The following is a 24,611-nucleotide window of genomic DNA, read 5'->3' on the forward strand; positions in this document are numbered from 1 at the left end:
CCCCAGTTCGGTCTGGCGGCCGCAGAGCCCCCCCCAAGTCTGGAGCCGACGACCTGAGTCGCGGCGGCCCAAAGCTGAGACTCACCCATGGTGCTGCTGTTGACGCTCCTCTCCTCAGCAGCAGCGGATCTCGCACTGACCGACATCCCCTCCCCCCTCCGCGACCAGCCCGGGCGCAGCGCAGCCCGCCGATTCTCCAAAGCCGCCTACGCCGGTTCCGCGGCGTAGCCGCCCGGCGTCGCTGCCCCGCTTACGCAGGCGACAGCGGGCGGACTCCACCACTGGCTCTCGCCCGAATCCCGCTCCCTCCTCCGCCCCCGCCCCTTCAGACAAGGCTTCCGGGCCTGGCCGACGCCAGTTTCGATCTCGCGAGAGTACTCCCTCACCTCCCCGCCGCCTCTCTCCATTTCGAACATGACTTCATTGGCATCACTGCTCTTTTGCTGCTCAAGTTTAGCCGCCATGTTTAAATTGGCGGGATTTGGCACCTCCGGGGTCGTGGATAGTCGGGCCTCTGTGCGTGTTCCTGCAACACTGCTTCTGAGGTTAAACTGCGTTACGTTTCTCGGTGAAAAGCCCGGGGACGATGAGAGGGAGTGACCGGTGGGCTGCGAGGGTGGGGTTTTGCCCGATTTAAAGATGGCCTCTGTCAGTGCCGCCCCGCTCAATTTCACGTCAGGTTTTGGAGCTGCGGAAGCCGCCTGGTTGGCCTTAGGGCCTTCTTACGGAGTTGGCGTAAGGCAAAGAGGCACCCCTGGAAGAGGCCAGATTGGGAATCTGCGCTTGGGGCGGGAGCCGCGTCCAAGCCTCCACTCCCAGATAACGACCTGGCGGCATTGTGGGTGCGAGTGGAGAGACACTTCGAGGCAGGTGTCTGTGTCTTCATCCATCCCCGTGTCCTAGCTTCCGGGACTCTCGGGGTGGAAAGCGAGATTAGGTCCTGGTTGCCCCCACATTCCCTTGGCGCTGTCACTTTCTGGTGGCCTGGCACAGCGAAGAGGTCGCCTGCTGCAGCTTCCGCTGCGGACTCCCCACAGTTACACTCGTGTTAGCTCACCTTGTTGGTTACCGATTCGCCCCTGGTGGAGCCCCACTCTGATTAAGGAAATGAATGAACACGCGGGAAGCTATTAGGCGACAGATGAAGAGTAATTAAGTACTAAAAGTGTGTAGTTTCATACTGTAGCAGTGAATGTCGTTTGGTCACTGGAGCCTGCCGCCAAATGCTTAGTAGTCAAAGTAGTCTCACTTTGCCCAGAACAGCCTATGGTCGTTTGTACCTTTCTTGAAAACTAATGTCTGTCTTCGCTGTAGAGTTCATGAACATTATCTTTCCTGTTAAATTGTATGTTAAGGAATCATATACATTTAATATAGAATATTACATAATACAGAATACGTATGTAATATATAATTATCCTGAACCCGCGCAAGAATGTTCATAGCAGCATTGCTTTTTTAGTGCAACAATTTAAATGTCGACTTACAGGAGAATGGATGAATAAGTTGCATTATTGGGCAAACTGACATACACGGAATATTAAAAAATGGAAATTAATAAACCAATGCTACTGGTGTTCATTTAAAGTTCATTAACATAATGTTGACCCAAAAAAGCAAGTTGCAAAAAGATTTATATGGTACGTCAGAAAAGTTTAAAAACAAAAAACTGAGATCAAATTGGGAAAATCACGTAGGGAAATGATAGATGTATTCAGAATAGTGTTTAGTTCCTGAGAAGAAGAGAAGGGAATGTAACAGGGAGGATTCACTCTTATCTATAATGTTTTATTTTCTGCCAAAGGTAATCTGTTGAAAATGTGGCAAAACCTTAAAGCTTAGGTGAAGGATACACGAGTATTAAATTGTAACTGTTTTCTGCACTCTTCTGTATACTTGAAATGTTTCCAAGTCTTTTTTTATGAAGGAAATTTTATCCAAAGAAACACCTTATTTTGTGTCTTGACATCTACTGTTTCCTTAGCCTCCACTTGTACTGAATTGCTCATAACGTCTGTTAACAACTCATCTGCCCAACCAATCATTGTGTTAATTTTCTGAAACTTCAAAAGGGCATTTTACTTGGGGAAATTTCATTAAATTTCTACTTTGAAAAGGAACTAAGTATTGCTGGAAGTTTAAACCTGTGGCCTCTGAAGACAGACTGCCTGGCTTCTAATCTCCATGCTACCATTTACTATGGATATACCCAAGGACAGGTTACTTAACCTTTATGTAATCTAGTTCCCTCCGCTATAAATGGGAATAATACTTACCTAATTGGGTTTTTGTGAAAGTTAAATATGCCCAGTCCATAGTAAATACTTAGTAAATGTTATTTATTATATACAGCTCATTTTAAAATATAAAATTATCTTGTTTAATATAATCTAACAGTCTATAACAAAGAAAGTCTTTGCTTCCCATCTCTATTGATATATTTATTTATTTTGGGGGGGTCTCTTAATGGAAATGAAATTTTGTTATTTTGCTCTCTGAAAGTAGATAAATTCTCTATATAAATAATAAGTAGCTTGCCTGAGGTTTGTTCATGCTCTCCTACAAACTGCACCCCATGCAATAAAGCTTCACTACTTTCCATTGAAAATTATGTGGAAGACTATATAGGCAATGAGATGATGACAACCTATGGAATTTTGTCTATAAGGAGTTCTAATAGTGTTATAAATTGTGTGTGTATGTGCATGCATGTGCACACATATATATTATGAATCTTATGTTGGGGGTGGAGAGAGTAAGAGAATTATTAAAATAGTTTTATAATCTCTACTGCACTGTCCACAGTATTACATTTGTTAATAAAATGTAGTCTAGACCTTAACCTGATTCAGAATCATCTTTTAAAAACTGATCTGAAACTCTGGATAGACTGTAGAGATTGTTTTCGCTACATATTTACAGTGTCCAACCTCAAACAAGCCTTCAACTTTGCCAAACAATACTTGCTTCCTTAGTTAGCCCTCTTTTTCCACAAGAACCACTTAGATTTTCTCCATTGTTTTCAAATCATCACCCTCATTTATTATCAGCAAAAAATAAAGCCCATCAGAGAGAAAATCCAATGACTTTCTACTCCCATATTCAGAAGCCTACCTGCATCTACACTCATCCTTTACAAACATCACAAGAGATCAGGTGTCCCTCAAACCTGAAGCACACGTTTCTACACATATCCTCTCTCTTCATGCCTATTCTCTGGATTCTGTCTCCTACCTTCCCAGGAACTTCACTCAATGAATTATTTATTCAATATGCTTCTGAGTTTTGTCCCTACTGCTCCACTGAAATTCTCAACAGGGTCACTAACAACTTCTTTATTCAATTCAGGGGACCCTTTTTTCTGTTTTTTTTTTTTTTCCACACAATTTTTAAAAATGTTAGTTCCAGTATAACTAACATACAGTGTTATATTAATTTCATGTGTACTATATGGTGTTTGATCAGTTCTATACATTACTCAGGGATCATCATAAGTGTGCTCTTAATCCTCTTTATGTATTTCACCCATTCCCCACCCCCTACCCCTCTGGTAACTATCAGTTTGTTAAGAGTCTGTTTTTTGGTTTATCTCTTTTTTCTTCATTTGTTTTGTTTCTTAAATTCCACATATGAATGAAGTCATGTACTACTTGTCTTTCTCTAACTTCTTATTTCACTTTGCATTATACTCTCTAGATCCCATCCATGTTGTTGCAAATAGCAATATCTCATTCTTAATGGCCGAGTAATATTCCAATGTGTGCATATGCCACATCTTTTTTTTTCCTAATGTTTATTTATTTTTGAGAGACAGAGAAATAGAGTGTGAGTGGGGAGAGGTGGAGAGAGAGGGAGACACAGAATCCGAAGCAGGCTCCAGGCTCTGAGCCATCAGCACAGACCCTGATATGGGGCTCGAACTCATGAACCATGAGATCATGACCTGAGCTGGAGTTAGACACTTAACCAACTGAGTCACCCAGGCACCCCTATGCCATATCTTCTTTATCCATTCATGTATTGATGGACATTTGGGCTGCTTCCATAATTTGGCTATTGTAAATAATGGTGCAATAAATATAAATTTGAAAACCGTTTTCAAATTAGTGTTTTCATATTCTTTGGGAAAATACCCAGTAGTGGAATTACTGGATCATATGGTAGTTCTATTGTTTTAGTTAAAGTTCATTTATTTATTTTTAAGAGAGAGAGAGAGAGAGAGCACATGAGTAGGGGAGGGGCAGAAAGAGGAGGGAGAGAGGATCTGAAGTAGGCTCTGTGCTGACAGCAGAGAGCCCAATGCAGGGCTCAAACTCACAAACTGTGAGATCATGACCTGGGCCAAAGTCAGAAGCTTAACTGACTGAGCCAGCTAGGTGCCTCCGTTCTATTTTTAATTTTTCGAGGAACCCCCATACTGTCTACCACAGTGGCTGCACCAGTTTGCATTTCCACCAACAGTATGCTTGAGGGTTCCTTTTTCCAGAGGACTTTTTTCTTATTTTACTTGACATGTCTGCAGCGTTTGATACTAGTAACCATGGCCTGCCACCTTTACATCCTTTGATTTGTGAAACTTACTTACCTAGCTTTCCTTCTGGATCTCTGGCTTCTTTATTTTACCTTCTAGGACTTCCATCTTCTGCCTGTCACTTAAATGTCCATGTACCTCAAAGTTGTGCCCTAGTCAGTTTATTCCTATCCCACTTTATATACTATGATGATGTCATACACTTCCATGTTTTCAATGACCATATATATGCTAATAACTCCTAACTGTAAATGTCTAGTCCAGTTCTCTCTCCTTACTACAAATCTGCATACCTGACTGCCTTCAAAATGCATATCTTAATATTCCAAGGTATCTCAAAACAGTATATCCCAAATTAAACTCCTCATTTTCATTATACTTACTTTTGTGTTCCCAATCTGTAAATGATCTCATCATCAACTCAGCTGCCTAACCCAGAAATATGGGTATTACACTCAGCCTCTCCCTCTCATTTCCTACAGCTGTCAGAAAGTCCTGTCTGTTTTTCCTTCTCATATACCCCCAGTGTCTCCATTTCTCTCCATCTCCGCCAATACTGTTCTGGCTAGGCCAATATTATCTCCTGCCTCAACTCTGTAATAACGTTTCTGCCTGGTGCCTTGTTCTACTCCAACTCATTCTTCATATTGTACCCAAAGTAACCTTTCTAAACTTTATGTCAGTCCCCTGTTTAAAGTCTTCCAACTTGCCCTCAGGGAACTTACATGATGTAGTTCCTCCTTTCTAGCCAGCCTACCATGTCTTGCTCTCTAAACTGTAGCAAGCCTTGCTGTGTTCTCTGAGTGGAACACTTCATTCTTATGTTTACACTTGCGTTCTTTACCTACGTCTCAGCATAGCCATCATATTCTCTAAAAGTCTTTCTTGATCTCCCAAGATTGGGCAAGACATCCTCTTATCCCCCCATAGTACCTTGTATTTACTCCTAAGGTGGTACAAATAGCAAAGTATTGTAAATACGTGTCTCTTCTATTGGAGTCTAAGCTCCTAAAGGGCAGGGATTCTTTCTTGTCTTGTTCATCCGTGTAACCCCAGCACCTAGCACAGGGTATGGTATTCATTCTTTCATTCAGCAAATATTTCTTGAGTCATAACTGGGTACTAGGCGCTATCACCATGGTTGATTTATGGAATGGAGAGCCCTTAAAGAAGTCTCTGAGATGTGAGGGTATCAATGAGGTCAAAATTATTTTAATTATAACACCAAGAACTTTTTTTCTTTATCTTTTTCATTCTCGTTCTCTCACAAGCATATAGTGGAGTTTTCCAGGAACTGTATGAAGTGTCATAATTGCCACAGATCGAATGCAAAAACACGTAAAGAATCCGGCCATCTAATATTGAGCCAGACATTAAAGAGGTTTGAAAAAATGTAAAACAATGACACTCTCCAAATTAATTTTTTGAAGGATGCAGTTATTTAACATAAAAATATTTATGTTAATATATGTAATGAGTTTGTTGTCATTTTTTAATGAATAAGTTAATAATGTCTTTTTAAACTTTCTCAGTTTTCATTTCTAGTAGAGTAAGTATTAAATGATATGTTCCACATAAACAGAAACCTTTTGTGGTCCTCAATAATTTTTTTTAATTTTTTTTAATGTTTATTTATTTTTGAGACAGAGAGAGACAGAGCATGAGCAGGGAAGGGGCAGAGAGAGAGGGAGACACAGTATGTGAAGCAGGCTCCAGGTTCCGAGCTGTCAGCACAGAGCCCGACGCGGGGCTCGAACTCACGAACTGTGAGATCATGACCCGAGCCAAAGTCAGACGTTTAACCGACTGAGCCACCCAGGCGCCCCTGGTCCTCAATAATTTTTAAGAATGTCATGGGTCCTGATCCCTAAAGTTTGAGAATTGTGTGATACTAGCTCATATTATATGTGTTCAATGTAGACATGTTAAATAATGAATGTCAGCTTGCCAAAGTTTGGGCACACAGCTGCTTAATGTATCTGAATCAAAGCTTCCCCCAAATGCTCAGAATTAATATCTAAATAGGTGCACACACACGCTCATGCATGCACATGCACACACACACACGCACACACGCACAGGCTTCATATCTGAATATCTATAAATGAAAGCATTTTTAGGTGAGTGTGCTTTGCAAATTATGGATATATCATTGATACCATTGTTTCGATAACTATCTATGATGAATATGGGCCAAGAGCTTTGGTCGTAGAACCAGGACTACTTACAATAATCTGGGAGTCGCCTTGAGGATGAGAATTTTTATAGCCTGTCATTTCACATCAATCTAACTTAATCCACACAACATTTTTGTGAAATAGATACTACCCTCACTTTTTAAATGAGGAAACCAGTGTTTAAAGAAGTGATGTGATCTTACTCAAGGCATCAGAATTTGTGAGAGCCTGAGGCAGGGTTCAAAGGCCTCATGCTTTTCCGATACACAAGACCTCAGGTGAAGAAATTTATTCCTCTGTTGTCCTGAATCCTATCCTCGTTTGCTAGACATTTGGTCCGGTGAAAAGGGTAAGATTTTTTTTTCTTAACCATTTTCAGGTATTTCTACCTTTCATGCAAGGAGAAGAATAAGTGAATGAGATTAGGTTTATGAGAAGGTTTTTCTTGATAGCCAACTCAGAACATGACAAGATAAATGAGGCGGTGCTTCTCGTTATTGCCAAAACTTAGCAGATGTAGTCAGGTTAGACTGGCAGAGCTGGGGCTGAGGTTTCAGTGGTGCATTTTGTGAAGCAGTTTAGGCAATCTACAACATTCCGCCATTAACAGCAATGTCCAAATATCCAAAAACCCTTGAGTGCTTTTTATTCCTCTGTTGAAGGGCGATAGAAGAGGATCAAGAAACGATTTGGAAAATAAAGAGACTTTGACTAACTAAAACTTTTTTTCTGATGAAAATTAAAGATACATAACTTATTCACCAAAGCTGAAACAAATTTAGTTTCACATGAATGAATATGGGAACATATTTTGTTCAAATTGAACTTAGACTATGAAACCTTGTAATTCAAGATATTCCTCAATAGAAATACTCTGCCATCCACAAAACCTTGTTCAAGTATCATGAAATAGAAACACAGGGAATCGAGGTAAGTATGGTTTAACATTATTGTATTTAATTTGTAAATATTTGAAAACTAATTTTCTAGTGCTTTCTAGTGTTAAAATGCAGATAGCATAGATATTAGAGATAAATTCTGTTGAGATCAAAGAATCTAACTGAAATAATTGGCAACGTTAATGTTCTGTAAATGAAAGGGAATGGATATTGACGAGCCGTTTTATAGACTTAAGAATCTATGGTACAGGAAGTCAAGTGACACTTGCAAGGCTATACAACTAATGAAAAAAAAGAAAAAAGAAAACATCAAGCCTCATACTTCCTCTTCCTTTGTAAAGATCAAACTTCACCCCACAGAGGAAGAGAAGCCAAAAGACATAGGAGTAATAACAAAACAAAAAAAAAAAAAAAAAGAAAATGAGAGAACCACACAACTTGAAGTCCAGAGATTTAAAAAAAACAACAAAATAACTGTCTAAATAGCAAATAGCTCCCATTCTTAAATTCTTTACCTTAGAAGGAGGAGTTTTTCTCTTTCCCACCAGCCAAGAAAGGATGGAGGAGAAAGCAGCACAGAAATAGGATGTCTGAATCCAGACTGCCCCCGGAGGCCTGATTTATCTCAACTTCTCGGTGGAGGCTCAAGGAATTTTCAAATTGCAGGGCTCTCCTGGAAACTTCATTCCAATGCAGATGAGAGCCCCACTTCCCTCTGGGGAAGTCTGGGGAAGTCCCTGGTAATGGACTGGCAGCACAGCTGTCCCAGTGTCTGCGGGAAGAGAGAAAACTTTGAGGTTTTCTTGCCAATCAGCACCTTGTAGAGCCCTCCGATCTGATTACATGGTAGACATACCATTGAGCACAATACTGGAGAAAAATCCAAAGTACATAAAAGGAAATCTACTATAAGTGGAAAAGGCCATTGTTGCCAGCTCCCTCTGGCATTTCCCACCACTGAGTCATAAACTGACTGATATAGGAAGTAGGGGAACATGGTTCTCTAGGAAGCCAGCTGCCTTCAACACCCAGACTTAATAAACTGACTTTGGCAATGATTGAATGCCTCCTGCTATGTAAGAGGTTAGTGAAAGTGAATTGAATTGAATTGAAGTTTATGTGGATGGAATGTGTTAGGTTAGAAAACAGCCATCATTTTAGCAAGCAGTACGCAACTACCCTCTCCAAATCACTCTTCCTAGCAGAACTCTGAGTCAATGACTACTTCCTGAAGGCACACCTCAGAGACCTCATATCCAGGAAAACAGGAAATTCAGAGAGGAAGCAAATGCCTGTGCCAGACTGATGTGCTGACTTTACACGGGATAATTGCACTAGATCACCATGGAGACTGACTGGTGCAGGACAAATGCTTAGTGACAGTTAAAACAGTATGTCATTACTTCCTTGGTGAGACTCTCAACAATTTAGACTCTTTCCACACTATGCCTCTAATCATATAACCTTGTTTGAATCCGATTTTAGGGAAATACTTAAGCATCTGATAAAAAATAAAAGAGCAAATGACTGTGCTTGTGATTGTCGCCCATGATTTGATCCATTTCATGGAGGGAATCATGACTGAGATTTATTGGTGGTTTTTAGTTAATACTCGTTTTACCCTGGTTCGCTTCCAGAAATTTTGCAGTAAATGATAACATCTAGCCAGTCAACCACTATTAACAGATAAACAGATGTTATGAAACCAAAATTATGGTCATCCTCATCATCCAAACTGGTAGTAATACAGCATTGAACACTAGTGTTGAATTATAAATATTTGCTTCTGCAGTTCTATTCCAAAGGCTACATTTGTGTCCTAATAGAATCTAATACCTTAAGAGTTGGAAGAGATAGTAACTCTAAAAGCTACCTACCAAATTCAAAGACTTGTTCAAATATTATTTTTCCATGTCATATCTAAGGCTACAATACCAACTGTTGAAACTATAAATGTTAGAATTTGAATTAAATGAAACATGTATTACAGATGATATATTATAGCCCCATAGTTCACATATGGCATGGGTATAACTCTTTCCCTTTTACAGTTTGAGATACATACATAAGCCAACCCTTCTGAAATCCTTGTTCATGATAAAAGTGTCCGTTTAATTATTATTTCATCTTTTAAACGTTTATTTCTTTGAGAGAGAGAGAGAGAGTGTGTGTGTGTGCGCGTGAGCATGAGCAGGGCAGGGGCAGAGAGAGAGGGAGAGAGAGAATTCCAAGCAGGCTCCCTGCTGTCAGACTGTCAATGCAAAGCCCCACTTGGGGCTCCATCTCACCAACCGTGAGATCATGACCTGAGCTGAAATCAAGAGTCAGCCGCTTAACTGACTGTACCACCCAAGCACCCCTTTTGTTTTTTTTCAATGTTTATTTTAATTGCTCATTCTTTCAAATCATGTTTTTAGTTTGAGTTAAATGGCAGTGGCATTTAAATGCTATCAGTGAACACAAGACAGCTAAAATGGTTTCTTTTGTGAAAGTTAGCTGTTCTTGCAAATCTGTAGGCAAACGTGATTGCGAATTACTTTTGCTATGAAACTGCAGAGCCCAAGGATAGACTAAGTCTTAGCTATCTTTTTATCTTGTGTGACTAGACTCTACCTAGTCACCCAAATATGTTTTGGAAACAACTGCACATACTTTTAGGGCTCATATGTAGCTTAGGAAACTGAATACCATAGAATAAAATAGAAAAAGCAGCACCGGGGTGTCTGGTGGCTCAGTCAGTTAAGCGTCTGACTCTTGATCTCGGCTCAGGTCATGATCTCATGGTCTGTGAGTTCCAGCAAGGCATCAGGCTCTGTGCTGACAGAGCAGAGTCTGCTTCGAATTCTCTCTCCCTCTCTCTGCCCCTCCCACCCCTCCGCCCCCGTACTCTTTCTGTCTCAAAAATAAAGAAATGAACTTTAAAAAAAAAAAGAAAAGAAAAAGCAGCACTAAAAAAGGGCAAAAATAAAATAGAAAGTGAGTATTGCAATTAGAAAGAGATTGTTACATTATCTTCATAGTTGCTCCTTAATTTATCCCCAACTTCCACTGTGCACACATATAAACACATTGAGGGGGAAAAAACTTTCTTACACAATTTCCCCCCAGATTTCAAATGGCAGAGATTTCTCTCTCTCTCTCTCTCTCTCTCTCTCTCTCTCTCTCTCTCTCTCTCTCTCTCTCTGTGTGTGTGTGTGTGTGTGTGTGTGTGTGTTAGCATCACCATGAGGCTTTTGTGTTTGGTTTGTTTGGTTTGTTTTTTGTGGCATCTCCCTGACAGTCAAATGAGAGGCACAACTGACACTGACATTGGCAAGGTTGGGCAAAGAAGGCAGGGGGTTCTTACTTCTCTCAGCCCAGCTCCTCCTTGTCCTTCTCCTTCCCTCCTGATCAGTTCCAGAAAAGAGGCAGGCTTGACTCCTAGCTTCCCAAAAACATACTAACCTGTTAGGGAAAAGTACACACAAGCTTCCCAGACCTATGGTGCTTAAGCAACCAGTGTGAACACTGAAAAGAAAACAGAGAAGGAAGAGCTCACAAAATAAAGCCCTCTTTTCAATCATGGGCAGACACTCCCCCTCTTCCTTTCCTCTTCTCACCAACAGGCAGCAGCATCCAGCAAAGCGACCTTTCCCTTTACAAGTAGAGGGAACATTGCTGAAGGAAGAAAGAAATATTAGGAGACCTTGAGACCAACTATTCTATCTACTGTGGCTGTGTAATTCGGGGCGGGTCACTCTTTTGCAGGAAATCAAAGGAATGTCAAATATGTGACGATTGCTGAGGATGGCTGCAGAACAGAACTAGAGCCTCCAGGAATTTCAAGTTTCCTTCCTGCCCCTTTCTTGCAGAAGCACACACCCCAGATATAATGAAGAGAGGAAGAGAGAGAGGGAGGGAGAGTGAGAGGGAGATCTTGAGGAAGGAGGGTTGGTCAGGGAGAGGGAATGTGTTTCAAGGGAGGGGTTAACTCTACCGGGCCACTAAGTTGATAGAGAGTGATTTCATTATCTTAATCTAAAGGTTTGTCTAAGGAATCTAAAATAGCCTACAAAGGGTGAGCTGTTGACTCTCATCAATCAGAGGAATAAATGTGAGAGAAATGATGTGGGAAAAATTTTCTTCTCATTGTTTCATAGTTCATATAATAAAAATAGAGGGTAATTCAGTGGGAAAATACCTTAATAAGTACTTCCTGCTATCTTAATGCCATGCCGGAACGAGGCACATTGAAAAACAAATTATTCACAACCATCCAAAAATCCTTGCAATTCCCCCAAGGTTCATAATAAGTTCCCTTTATTAAATAAACTGCAAAGAGCAAGAAGGGTAAGGACGATGAAGGAAGAGACTGAGAGAGCCTGGGATCGAGAAAGTAGGGAATGGTAGCTAGAACAGCTTGCTCATGCCACCTGGACTTCAGCTCAAAGCAGAAGGGCCACCGACGATTTGGGAATAGCCCCTCCGTCTCAGTTTGCTAGGGCTGCGATAGTAAAATACCACAGCCTGGGTCGCTTAAACAACAGAACTTGGTGTTCTCTCCATTCTGTGGTTAGAAGTCTAAGATCAAGGCATCAGCAGGTTTGGTTTCTCCTGAGATCTCTCTCCTTGGCTTACAGATGACTGCCACGTTCTTTCCTTTGCACCTGCACATCCCTGGTGTCTTTTTGTCTGTCCAATCACCCTCTTCTTGTGGCGACACCAGTCAGATTGGATTAAAGCCCGCCCTAATGGCCTCATAAACTCAAGCACTCCCTTTAATGGCCCTGTTTCCAAAAATAGTCCCATTCTGAGATACTAGGGGTTAGGGCTTCAACATGTGGATTTTGTGGGGACACAATTCAGCCCCTAACACTCTCTCTCTCTGCAACATGGCAGAGTCGAATTAATATGTGTACCCTTTAAGTTGGTTATGCCTCTTCAAGAAGTTTGTCCTAAAAAAATAGTATATGTGCCAACACGATATTTACATAAAGATGTTCATAGTTGAAGCAGCAAAAAAAGTAAATAACCTAATTTTCCATTACTAAGATATTTGTATCGTAAATTAGAGTCTGACTATACAAATAGGATACTAGGTCTGAAAAGATGTCCAAGATGTTACATCAAAAACTTAAGTAACAGAACCCCTGTGTATAGTATAAATTCACATTTAGAAGTTATGTCATGTGTTTGTATAGGCCTAGAAAAGTGTCTGAAAGGCTATATATTGGACTGTTAACAGTGGTTACTTCTAAGGTTTAAGTTTTGGAGTAGGGCCTTTCATTTTTTTTATTTATACATTCATGTAATTTGAATTTTTGCAACAGATGTGTTTGCTTTTGTAATTAAAAATAAAACCACTGATTTTTTCATTATTTTCTGAGGAACATGGGGTAGGCAGGTTTAAAGCTTATAAAGTTAGCAAACATCGTAATAAATAATAAAAACTATTTTTATTGAGCATTTATTATTTATGCATTCAGCAAATATTTCTGAGCCCCTGCGTCCTAGGTGCTGTTAGGCACTTTGCATATATTACACTTAATCCTCACAAAAACTTCTCAAGGCAAGTTTTACTATTTTCATTTTATCAATGCAGAAAACCAGGCTCAAAGATGTCAAGTAATTTGTAGAAGTTGCATAGTTGATAAGTAACAAAGCCAGGTCTTTGGTCTACTTTATCATGCTGCCTTGCGAAACTACTTTCTTCAGTTGTATACACAGGATACAGAAAATCACCATCCAGCTTGATGTTATCTCAAAATCACTTTTACAGATCATCACTGTATTCTTTCAGCAAATAAATTACTGCCTCTAAATCTAAGTCTAACTCAGTTATCTATCTATCTATCTATCTCTCTATCTATATTTTATAAGCACTATTCACAAATATTCACCAGAACAATTGTGAACTCACGGTTGATTTTGATAAGTAGAGGAAAATTCCATGATGTGAGAGCCCTCATTGTATGATGATTGGGGGGCGGGAATGAGGGTATACGGGGAGAGCAGCTCTTGTTTACTCTATTGTAGGACAGGGCAGTACTGGTGTTTGGAATGCTAATGAAGTAGTGTCTAGGTCTAGAACTTCAGTTATCAAAAGAAAGAGGATCAGGGGTTCCTGGGTGGCTCAGTTGATTAAGCATCCGATTTCAGCTCAGGTCAGGATCTCACAGTCTGTGAGTTCGAGCCCCGCGTTGGTCTCTGTGCTGACAGCTCAGTCTGGAGCCTGCTTCAGATTCTGTGTCTCCCTCTCTCTCTGCCCCTCCCCTGCTCATGCTCATGCTCTGTCTCTCAAAAATAAACATTAAAAAAAATTTTAAAGAAAGAGGATCTGATGGATTATGCCCATTGATTACCACCTCTGTGAGAAACACACACATACGTATTGTGCCCTGTGAAAATGAGGACTTTGTACAGATAGGCTGGTACAGTGGTATGAAGAGTACTTCAAACAGCGGGACTCTTGATGACTCATCTCTTGAAATTCTATTATTTCTCTTCAGAGAGTAATGGGATCAATTTGAACATGCTACGTATAGCCGATCTACAAGTGTGATTTCAGAGAATTTGGCATGTCTTCCAAATCCTTCCTAGCTCCTGCCTCTCTCTGATGCTAACTTCATTCCTCTAAACTCCTGCTCTTTGTTTAAAAGCAGTAGGTCCCCCAAGCACCATGCTTTCATCTATCAGACATGAATTGCCCGGTGTGAATGAACGAAGAGCATGAGGACAATAGGTCCCTCCTTGGGGACTAGGGAAGAAACAGGTAAAATTGGGGAAAGCTGGGGGCACAAAGACAAACCTGTTGATTTCACTTTGTTACCTGAGTCATAATGCTGGGAATAACCAGAACCCTGTCAGTTGGGAATCACTGGAAGTTTATTTTACCCAATAGTGAGAAGAGTATGGAAATAGCTGCCTGATGCCTTGTGTGAGCAGAGCCTCTTATACTCACAGGGTCTCCTGAACTATCACCCTCGGGGAGGCTGACAAACCTTTGCCCCCATCCCTGTAGGCTTTCGGTCAGAATAGAGTTAGGCTCAAACACAACTCATCCATGTACTGGCGATCTGACCTTGGGCAAATCAACCTATCACACAGGGCTTTCATGAGGATGACACAAGTATGTAAGTAAACAGCTTCTCACAGTGCCAGCTACACGAAAGGAATCCAATATGCAATCGGTCCTTTGGAGGTGCCTGTTGAGAACTCTGCCAACACCAAAGCCCAGGCTCGAACCTAAGCCAAGTGAGCCAAGTACTCATTGCCTTCCCAAATCCTGCTGAATCTTTTCTCTAGGCTTGAATGCTGATTTCACATCCTTTCTGGCAAACACGTATCCTGACTTCCTTACACTCACCAACTACACTCCACGGACGGCAGTGCTAGCTTCCATCAGACTAGAGTCCAGTCTGGTCTCCCTCAGACCTGCCGATTTAGACCAGTGGTTCTCAATCCTTCCTAAGACCACCCCCGACCTGAACCCCTTTGTGTGCAGAGGCTGAGGATCTGCGTTTTTAAAAAGCTCCCCCTCCCTCACCGCGAGGGCCACCTCAGGAGTCTTCACCCATTCACGCTTGCATGTACAAGTGTGCAGAATGTTGTGTAATCAAGACCTTGGCATCTGCAATGCAGATAGTGAGGGCTTAATAAGTGTTTACTGAGCAAATGAAGGCTTTCTGTTGAGTGTTGTTTTTTTTCCTCACAAAGGTATTTAGCCATGGAGTTTTAAAATAATGTTAAAATAATGGTATGTACTTGTTGTTCGATAAAGATGGGCTCCTGAATGATTCAAGCCCATTCTCTTTTGGGATGGATTATGGGCAGGCAGCTCTTTGGGAGAATGTCTGTGGGTACAGAAATTCCACGGAAGTAAATGAAATGACAGCACATGAAAAAGTTTTCTGAAGTGTGAAGGACTATGTGAAATAATAACGATGGTATACCATCCAAATCTTAGTTCAGTCTCTTCTACTTTGTTCTGGAGAAAAAGGAACTAGGGCAAGCCACTTCTCGAAGGTGACAGGGAGTGTCAGCTAGAAGGAGAAAAGCAAGAAAGGGGTCTCATTACTCCCAGCTATATATGCACGATAAGGAGTCTTATCTCCTCTTCCGCCTCTTGTTTTCCTTTTCCTTTTTTCTTATGAAAAATACTAAACATATACCAAGAAGACAGAAGCGTATAATAAATCCTCCTCTCTTGTCACACAGCTTCAGCAATGCTCAACCTTTTGTCTATATCGGACTAACCTATGTGATACAAAGTCGTGCTTCCAAGTTTACTCTAAAGATTGCTTGAAAAGAATGCGTAAATAAATGCTTTAGGACTAGGTCAACATTCTTTGGGAAGATTTAGAGATAGCCTGTACTCCCAGAGCCCATTTACATATATTTTTCAACATCTGGCTAACAATTCCTCTTTGAGTTAGATGATTACAGCATCCCGAACCCTGCACAATCTCCTGGTGAGTGTGTATAATAGAGTCACTGTACTTGTCTCTAAAAAAACAACTTATTTATTTTTAGAACATTAGAAAATCATGGCTGTGTCCCCATCTGGGGTACAAAGGACCAGTGAGCCCAGTTTGCTGTGGTTCCTGCATTCAGTGCCTCTCAATGTGCCACCGCCAAGCTAGTCTAATGACAATCCAGAGGGCAATGCGGTGAGACAGGCTGCAGGTCTGGATTCATTGGCTGTAGAAAGAGTCTCTGAGTGTGAAAGTTTATATTAAAAGGCAAAACATTAGGGAATGATTAGTAGGTTCACATTGAATATGAGCAATTTCTCGGGAATCACTATTATTTACTTGGTCCAATCATTTATTTAAGAGTTATGGGGACGTTACTGGGTTTATGTTTCCTAACATTTTTTTTTCCTTCCAAATAACTATTATGTATTTTTTACTTTTAGTACAAGGTCAGCAGGTGCTAAGTGGTACTCTTTGACAGTGGGAAGTAGAATTTTAATATTAATGAACCATTGTTTGGAAGGAATCCACCATATCATGCTTATCGAATATGGTTTCGTGTTAAGGATCTGACTTGATATGAATTTGCTGAGTGAACAAGGTTGAGTGTCTTCCTTCCAAGTATTTTTCTAGATGCTCAGACATTTTAATACCACATTAATGTGATTTTTACCATGTAAAAAAAATCTCAGCTATAACCACTGTATTCATCTTGGGGATTCCAAATCCATGTTGACAATCTTTCTAACCCTCTAGTTTATTAGTTCCTTACCTTAATCTCTGTGACTCCGTCTCAGTCTGCCTCAGATCCTCCTTCGTTCAGCCACACGTTAGTTTCCACCGTCATCTACAACGTCTCTACATCAGAGACTCTCAAACTTGAACTTTCTTCTGACCACTGCCTGTCTGCCTATCTCCCCAATTGCCTCACTCCTGATCTACTCTGCATACTTTCAGACCCAGCCCTTTGCTCTTTTCCTATCTGCAGCCTTCCTGGTCCCTCAGGACATCCCAGAACATCTCACAAGTCTCAGGAACAGCTCCTCCTACTGTGCCCAAATCTGCCTGACTCTTATCCCACTGACCTTCTGTCACACCTGTCCCGCCAGTCTCCAGCCCTGGTTAAGACAACCACCTATTTCTTTTCCCTTTTCTAAGTGGCTCAGCAGTTCTGGAGAAAGTATTATGACCAGATTGACGGGATGCTCTAAACTGTATTCTTTCCAATTTGGGAATTCACCAACACTGGGAATTCTTTTTCTCACCTCTCATCAATTCACTCCTAAAATACACAGAGCTGTTGTTCCGCTCTTCTACACTCCTATTACATTCTACACCCATCTCCACCCTCTTCTGCTACTACTTTACAAGAAGCTAGAGGTCATCTGCTATGAATACTATATAAATTCATTTTGTCCAAATTATTACCCATCCCCTTTATCTTCTTTCTAGTGTCTGAAGAATTTTCCTGATTTCCTTCCAAGCCAGTGTTTCCATCTATCCTTTTCTATCCTCCCTCCCTATGTCCTTCTTGACCTTACTCCCCTTCCCTTTTCTCCCTTTCATTTATTCCTCTTCCATGTTCTGGGTCTCCCTCCCTTGTCATCCCACCCTGTCCCACCCATCCCATCCCATCCTTGAGACATAACACACCTTCTCTCTCCTGGCCTTATTCTCTCCCTTGATTCTAATTTTCTAATTTCTGTTTATTGTATTTCTGTCTCCCTCCTTCTTCATCCACAGACTTTATCCAACCTTGGTTTCTTCTCCTTCTTGATCTTCGGCACCATCAGCCGATGGAAAGTATTCAAAGTTGAAACCTCTTTATAGACCTTCTGCTCAAATTCTGTCTTCAGAGAATTCGACAACTACTAGAACTTTCATTTCCTCCCATGAGACGTCCTTCTGGCTTTCCTCCCTCATGTCCTGCTTCTGTTTAGTTTCCTTCCAGGATTTCTTACCCTCTTCTCTTTACCTTAAAACAAACCCTTGAAATATAAACTTTCTGAAGATTCAGTCTCCGGTCCTCTGTTGTAACTCCTGATAGTCCCTTGGTAGTAGTATCATCCTATCTTACAGCTCCAGCTATCTAGCTCTCCCTGTTATGATAATGACTCCCAGCCCAGCACCTTTCCCCTCATCTGTCTTCCCCTAATCAGACCCTGTTCCTCACTATACTCTGAACATCCCACACCAATATGCCGTTGGAACATAAACTCTGATCTAAATTAAACTCACCACTTTTCACTCCTGTGCCTTTGATCTTAGCTAACGAATCCAATGGTCTCCTTCCACCATTATCTTTCAAAGCAATCTCCCCCTGTTCCTTGCCTTTCTTCAGAACTCATTAACTCTTGCCTGGATCACTGCATAGCTTCCTAAATTGTCTTCCTGTTTTCAGTTTGTTTTTCCTCTGTTTAGTGGAAAAATAACAAATCAAATTTGTTACTTCACATGTTTACTTGCGCTTTAAAAGACTCTGCCCCATTCTTTGGCTCATTTAATTGTCTTTCCCCACTAATACCTTAAATGTTGGCTTCTCTGGACACTACTGCTAGAGTCATTTTCCAAAGGTTTAGATCTGGGCATGTCACTTTGAGCTCAAAGACTTTCTTTTCCTAAAGTTGCCTTCTATAGACAAAACTGTCCATGATTTGGTCCAAACCCATTACTCTAGCTTTATCTCCCACCCAACTCTTGCAGCCTGGTCTGTGACAAGTCCTTCCAAATAGGCCCCGTGCTCAGTTGCTTTTTCTTAAACTGTGTATAACCTATCTCAGGTGTCCCTCCTTCCACATCAGCTTTTGCAAGTTAACTGTTTTTCAAAGCTCACTTCAAATCATTCTCTCCCCAGAATGCTCTCTCCCCATCACCAAAGTCAGAACAAGAGCTTCCCCACATTATTAAGTACTTGGTTGATACCTGTAACACAGAATTTGCCACAATCTGTCTTGGCAGCCAATTGTTTGTTGCTCCTCTCCATTAGACCATAGACGTAGAAGAGAGGGAAAGACAACTCATTTTGGTATCCAACCCAGTAACTAAGGAGCACCCCCCCATAATAGATGTTTTCTCATTTATTGAATTATTGGATTCTATAACAACTGTTGCCTTAATTGAATCTGTAGAATTAAGAATACAATTCAACTTATTTAGGAAGGCAAGATTTTTATTTTGTTATCCTCAATAACTTCACCTTTATTATGATATAAACTTTAATTTATACAGAATGTTTCTAGTAGGAATTATTCAAAGGACAAAAATTCATGATATTTATCATATAACAACAAGTCATTGATTAATATAACAAATAATAACATGCTTAAAAAAAGGCACCATGGGAATGCAAGCTGGTGCAGCCACTCTGGAAAACAGTATGGAGGTTCCTCAAAAAACTAAAAATAGAACCACCCTACGACCCAGAAATTGCACTACTAGGCATTTATCCAAGGGATACAGGTGTCCTGTTTCAAAGGGACACATGCACCCCCATGTTTGTAGCAGCACTATCGACAGTAGCCAAAGTATGGAAAGAGCCCAAATGTCCATCGATGGATGAATGGATAAAGAAGATGTGGTATATATGTGTGTGTGTGTGTGTGTGTGTGTGTATATATATGTATATATATATATATAGTGTGTGTGTATATATATATATATATATATATATATATATATTGTATTGGAGTATTACTCGGCAATCAAAAAGAATGAAATCTTGCCATTTGCAACTACGTGGATGGAACTAGAGGGTATTATGCTGAGTGAAATTAGTCAGTCAGAGAAAGACAAAAATCATATGACTTCACTTATATGAGGACTTTAAGAGACAAAACAGATGAACATAAGGGAAGGGAAACAAAAATAATATAAAAACAGGGAGGGGGACAAAACAGAAGAGACCCATAAATATGGGGAACAAACAGGAGGGGTTGTGGGAGGGGGGATGGGCTAAATGGGTAAGGGGCACTAAGGAATCTACTCCTGAAATCATTGTTGTACTATATGCTAACTAATTTGGATGTAAATTTTAAAAAAATAAAAAATAAAGCAAGTTAAAAAATAAGGCACCATAAGGTGGAATAATATGTGCAAGTATCAGGGGAGTTTCTGATTACAGTGAAAAGAATATATGCAAAGTGCTTACTCATTATCTGGTACACAGTAGACACTTGGTAAATGTTGCCTAATATTATTGTACAACAAATAAATTAACTGGAAAAAAATAATTTCCTTTATCTTATGTAGTCCACGTAGTTTTGTGTGACTGCTGATATTAACTTCGAACTGCATTCAGTTTTAAGCCAAACAGATATGTCTTTTTACAATAATTTCAACAGCAAGTAGCAAAGAATAAGGCATGTGAGGAGATAGCATGATGTAATTAACCACGTGCACTATTGATGAGGACTTGGCTTCCCTCTGTACCACTCGATATTCAGTGAAATAAATAATGGTGATAATTGTCACATTCCTAACAAAGACATCTGCTAAACCAGGCAACTCAAGCAAAGCTGTTTGCTACTGACAGCTTGCTTCAAATGTGAATGTTGCCATTAAGAAAAAATAGAGTTTCTGTATTTATCACATTACCTAATATGTTGTGTTGGCAATGCTTCATCTGGGGACCAAAAGACTTATGCCTGATAATTAAATTCAAACCTTCAAACTTCTATATTTGCTTAAGAGACCATTAGAAGATCTTTATTTTTATGTTGTTTAAATGTAAATGCAATATATCTACATGATAAAAATAAAAAAACCTCAACAGTTAAGAATGGTATCAACTGAAGAGTAAAAGTCTACTCCATTCTCCCTCTCCCCCATTTCACCACTAGAGATGATGTTTTGAATGACCTACTATGTAAAAACTGCACTAAATAATACAAAGCAACCAACTCCACTTTATTTTATATTTGGTCCTGGATTTCAGAAAATCCCAATGTCGAGGTGCCTGGGTGGCTCAGCCGGTTGAATGTCCGGGCTTGGGTTCAGGTCATGATCTCGCGGGTTCGTGGGTTTGAGCTCCGCGATGGGCTCTGTGCTGACAGCTCAGAGGCTGGAACCTGCTTCTGATTCTGTGTCTCCCTCTCTCTGTCCCTCCTCTGCTCACAGTCTGTCTCTCTGTCTCTCAAAAATAAATGAAAAAGAAAAAAAGAAAGACAATCCCAATGTTGCATGTTGCCCAAGGACAAAACATTACATCTTTTGATTTTTTTCTTTTATTTGTCAATATCATTATAACAAAAAATCTCCACTTCAAAATGATATTTTGAAAGACCCAGAAGAATGAAAGCTTTACTCCTTATTCCCTTATCTGTTGATTAATCACTAAGAAATACCTGAAATGGTTTCACCCTTAGAAATACCTGAAAAGGTTTCACCCTTCACCCTTAGGATGAGAAAAGTCCCTGACTCTGGGCCCTAAATTTTGAGGTTCTTGTTCTTGCTTTCCTTTGGCCATGCCACTCCCCTTGTGGTGAGGGGTCTGTGTTGCCAAGGGGCCATGCCTACTCACTGCCTAGATGCCCTCTATTAGACCCTATTTTGGGGTAGCCTGGACGGAGGATGTCCAAACAACATCTGTGGTTCTTCCCCACCTCTATCCTCACAGGGATGGGTAGGCCACAGGTTGGGGCTACATACGGGCTCTCCTCCTCTCTCTGGCTATTTTCTGAACACTCTGAGAAATGTAAATTCGAACCCAATCTTTTAGGTTGTTATGAAGATGTCAAGGCCAGAGGATTTAAATGTTTATTTAACAATTTGTTAGCTTGATTTATAACTTTAACATATTTAGGTATATAGATGTTAACTTCAATGTGTACTTTTTTTGCCCTGGATGCCTTCATATGTCAGAAAACAGACTTGATTTGAGGAAAATGTCATTGTGAAGCTCATATAACTAATGTTTTTCCATTTGGATTGTGTTTCTAACGACCTTTTGAAATAAATGCAAAATGAATCTTACCTTTCAACTCACTATTTTTTAAATGAATAACTTCCAATTTCAAATTATTCTGCTATTGTTGGAATATTCAGTGAAGTAATACCTTATTAGAGGTAGACCAGAACTTCACTTTGCTAATCTCCTTAGAAAATAACAAACTTTCGGGGCCCCTGGGTGGATCAGTGTGTTAAACATCCAACTTCGGCTCAGGTCATGATCTCACGGTTCCTGAGTTCAAACCCCACATCAGGCTCGGTGCTGACAGCTCGGAGCCTGGAGCTTGTTTCGGATTCTGTGTCTCCCTCTCTCTCTGCCCTTTCCCCACTAGCGCGTGCTCTCTCTCTCTCAAAAATAAACTTTTAAAAAATTTAAAAAAATAACAAACTTTCATAGCTCGCTCTTCACTTCAAGCAGTTTTTTATGAATCTGCCATTGTGCACTCACCCTTCTTGTTTTCCTATCCATAAATTAACTCTGTTTCCATCAATAATATGAGTTTTTCAAAACGGAAACTTTTATTTAGGCCTATTCTCACTTTACAGAAAAAGAAACTGAAGAGACTACAGAAGGGTAACATGATCTCTTAGGCAAAGTCATTCAGGAGTCTTGGTTCATAGAAGTTTGGCAATCTCAAATCAGTTGGGTTTTCATTTTATATTAATTTTTTAAGTTTATTTATTTATTTTGAGAGAGAGAGAGAGCACAAATGGGGGAGGAACAGAGACAGGGAGAGAGAGAGAATCCCAAGCAGGCCCTGCACTATCAGCACAGAGCCTGATGTGGGGCTCGAATTCATGAACTCTGAGCTCATGACCTGAGTGAAAGTCAAGAGTTGGACGCTCAACTGACTGAGCCACCCAGGCTCCCCATACTGATTTTTTAAAAAATGAATCCACAGAAATGCAGGGTATAGAAAGATTCATCATTCGGGAGGGGAGATGGTTTCTCGACAATAATTATAGTTTACCCAGGAGTCGACCTCATTGTTTATTCATACAAGGTCCTATGGGCAGCAGCTGACAAAATTAGTTACGTAGGTATTTCAACACACATAATTAGTGTGTGTGTGTGTGTGTGTGTGTGTGTATTTTTTCTTTCCACCTTATTCTCCATCCACTTTGCTCATGACAGATGACCACTGTTATTGGGTACTTGCATGCACATGCTGGGTTTGTTTAGGCAAATACAAGTTCTTATACAACTGATTTTTTTTTTTTTTTTTCATTTAACAGCCTTGGAGATCTTTCCTTATCAGCTCAGAGAGTTTCTTTATTCTTTCTTGAATGTTGCATAGAATTACTCCATTGTATGGCTATCTTATAATTTATTTTTATTAACAACTTTCATTTCTTAACAACATTCTTATATATATTTTTTAAAAATTATGAAGATGGTACAGAGAATTCCCAGAAGTCGGTATATTATTAACATTCTACTTCAGTGTGGTACACTTGTTACAGTTATTGAACCAATACTGATACATTATTAATTAAAGTCTATACTTGGTCAGATTTCTTTAGTTTTACTGCTTCTGTTTCAGGAGATCATATTACATTTGGTCATCACGTCTCCTTAAGCCCTCTTGGCTATGACAGTTTCTTAGACTTCCCTCGGTTTTGTTGACCTCTACGGTTTTGAGGAGCATTGGTTAGGTATTTTGCAAAATGTTTTTAACTGAGATTTATGTAATTTATTTTTGTGCAAATATGTTTTGTACCAAAAAATCTTTTTTTTAAATGTTTATTTATATTTGAGAGAAAGAAAGAGACAGTGTGCGAGCAGGGGAGGGGCAGAGAGAAGAGGGAGACACAGAATCCAAAGCAGGCTCTGAGCTGTCAGCACAGAGCCTGACATGGGGCTCGAACTTCACAAGTTGTGAGATCATGACCTGAACCAAAGCCTGACACTTAACTGACTGAGCCACCCAGGCACCCCTGTACCAAAAAGTATGAATACCTGTTTGATGAATACCTGATTCCTCTCCCTCCCCAAACATTTGCCGTGACAAACAATGCTGCGATGAGTAATGGTGTATATCAGCCATTTTACATGGTGTTGGTGCTGGTATAAAAGATAAATTCCTAGAAGTGGCATTGGCAGGTTAAAGAGGAAACATATTCGTAATCTTGACACTATTGGCAAATTGCCTTCCACGAGGATTTTGTCCGTGTATACTATATATATGAGAGTGCCTATTTCCTGACAGCTTTGCCAACATAGTGTGTTGTAAAACTGAGATTTTGCCTGTCTGAGAGAAGAAATTGGTACCAGGCTGTTCCAAAGTTGTAATAATGTGTATCATGAATGAGGATGATGAATTGTGTGTGTATTATTGCTTATTATATATTTTATTTTTTTTTTTTTTCAACGTTTATTTTATTTTTTGGGACAGAGAGAGACAGAGCATGAACGGGGGAGGGACAGAGAGAGAGGGAGACACAGAATCGGAAACAGGCTCCAGGCTCTGAGCCATCAGCCCAGAGCCTGACGCGGGGCTCGAACTCACAGACCGTGAGATCGTGACCTGGCTGAAGTCGGACGCTTAACCGACTGCGCCACCCAGGCGCCCCTATTATTGCTTATTATAAATAGGTTCTTTGC

At 40.3% G+C, this 24,611-nt stretch overlaps 1 protein-coding gene and 1 long non-coding RNA gene across 2 annotated transcripts in view; one reads left to right on the forward strand and one right to left on the reverse strand.

Annotated features, from left to right (window-relative positions):
* Positions 1-285, reverse strand: part of SEPTIN7 (septin 7) — a 118,863-nt gene extending 118,578 nt beyond the window's left edge. Inside the window, exon 1 of the mRNA XM_058724601.1 lies at positions 86-285. Coding sequence (XP_058580584.1) covers positions 86-146 — 61 coding nt within the window. The 5' untranslated portion in view covers positions 147-285. The remainder of the gene's footprint in view (positions 1-85) is intronic.
* The window catches only part of LOC131509141 (uncharacterized), a 36,257-nt gene extending 33,415 nt beyond the window's left edge, over positions 1-2,842 (forward strand). The window contains exon 2 of the long non-coding RNA XR_009260313.1: positions 80-2,842. This is a non-coding gene — a long non-coding RNA (uncharacterized LOC131509141). The remainder of the gene's footprint in view (positions 1-79) is intronic.
* Positions 2,843-24,611: the final 21,769 nt, after the last annotated feature.

Source organism: Neofelis nebulosa, chromosome 4 (assembly GCF_028018385.1).
Source record: "Neofelis nebulosa isolate mNeoNeb1 chromosome 4, mNeoNeb1.pri, whole genome shotgun sequence".
Lineage (NCBI taxonomy): Eukaryota > Metazoa > Chordata > Mammalia > Carnivora > Felidae > Neofelis > Neofelis nebulosa.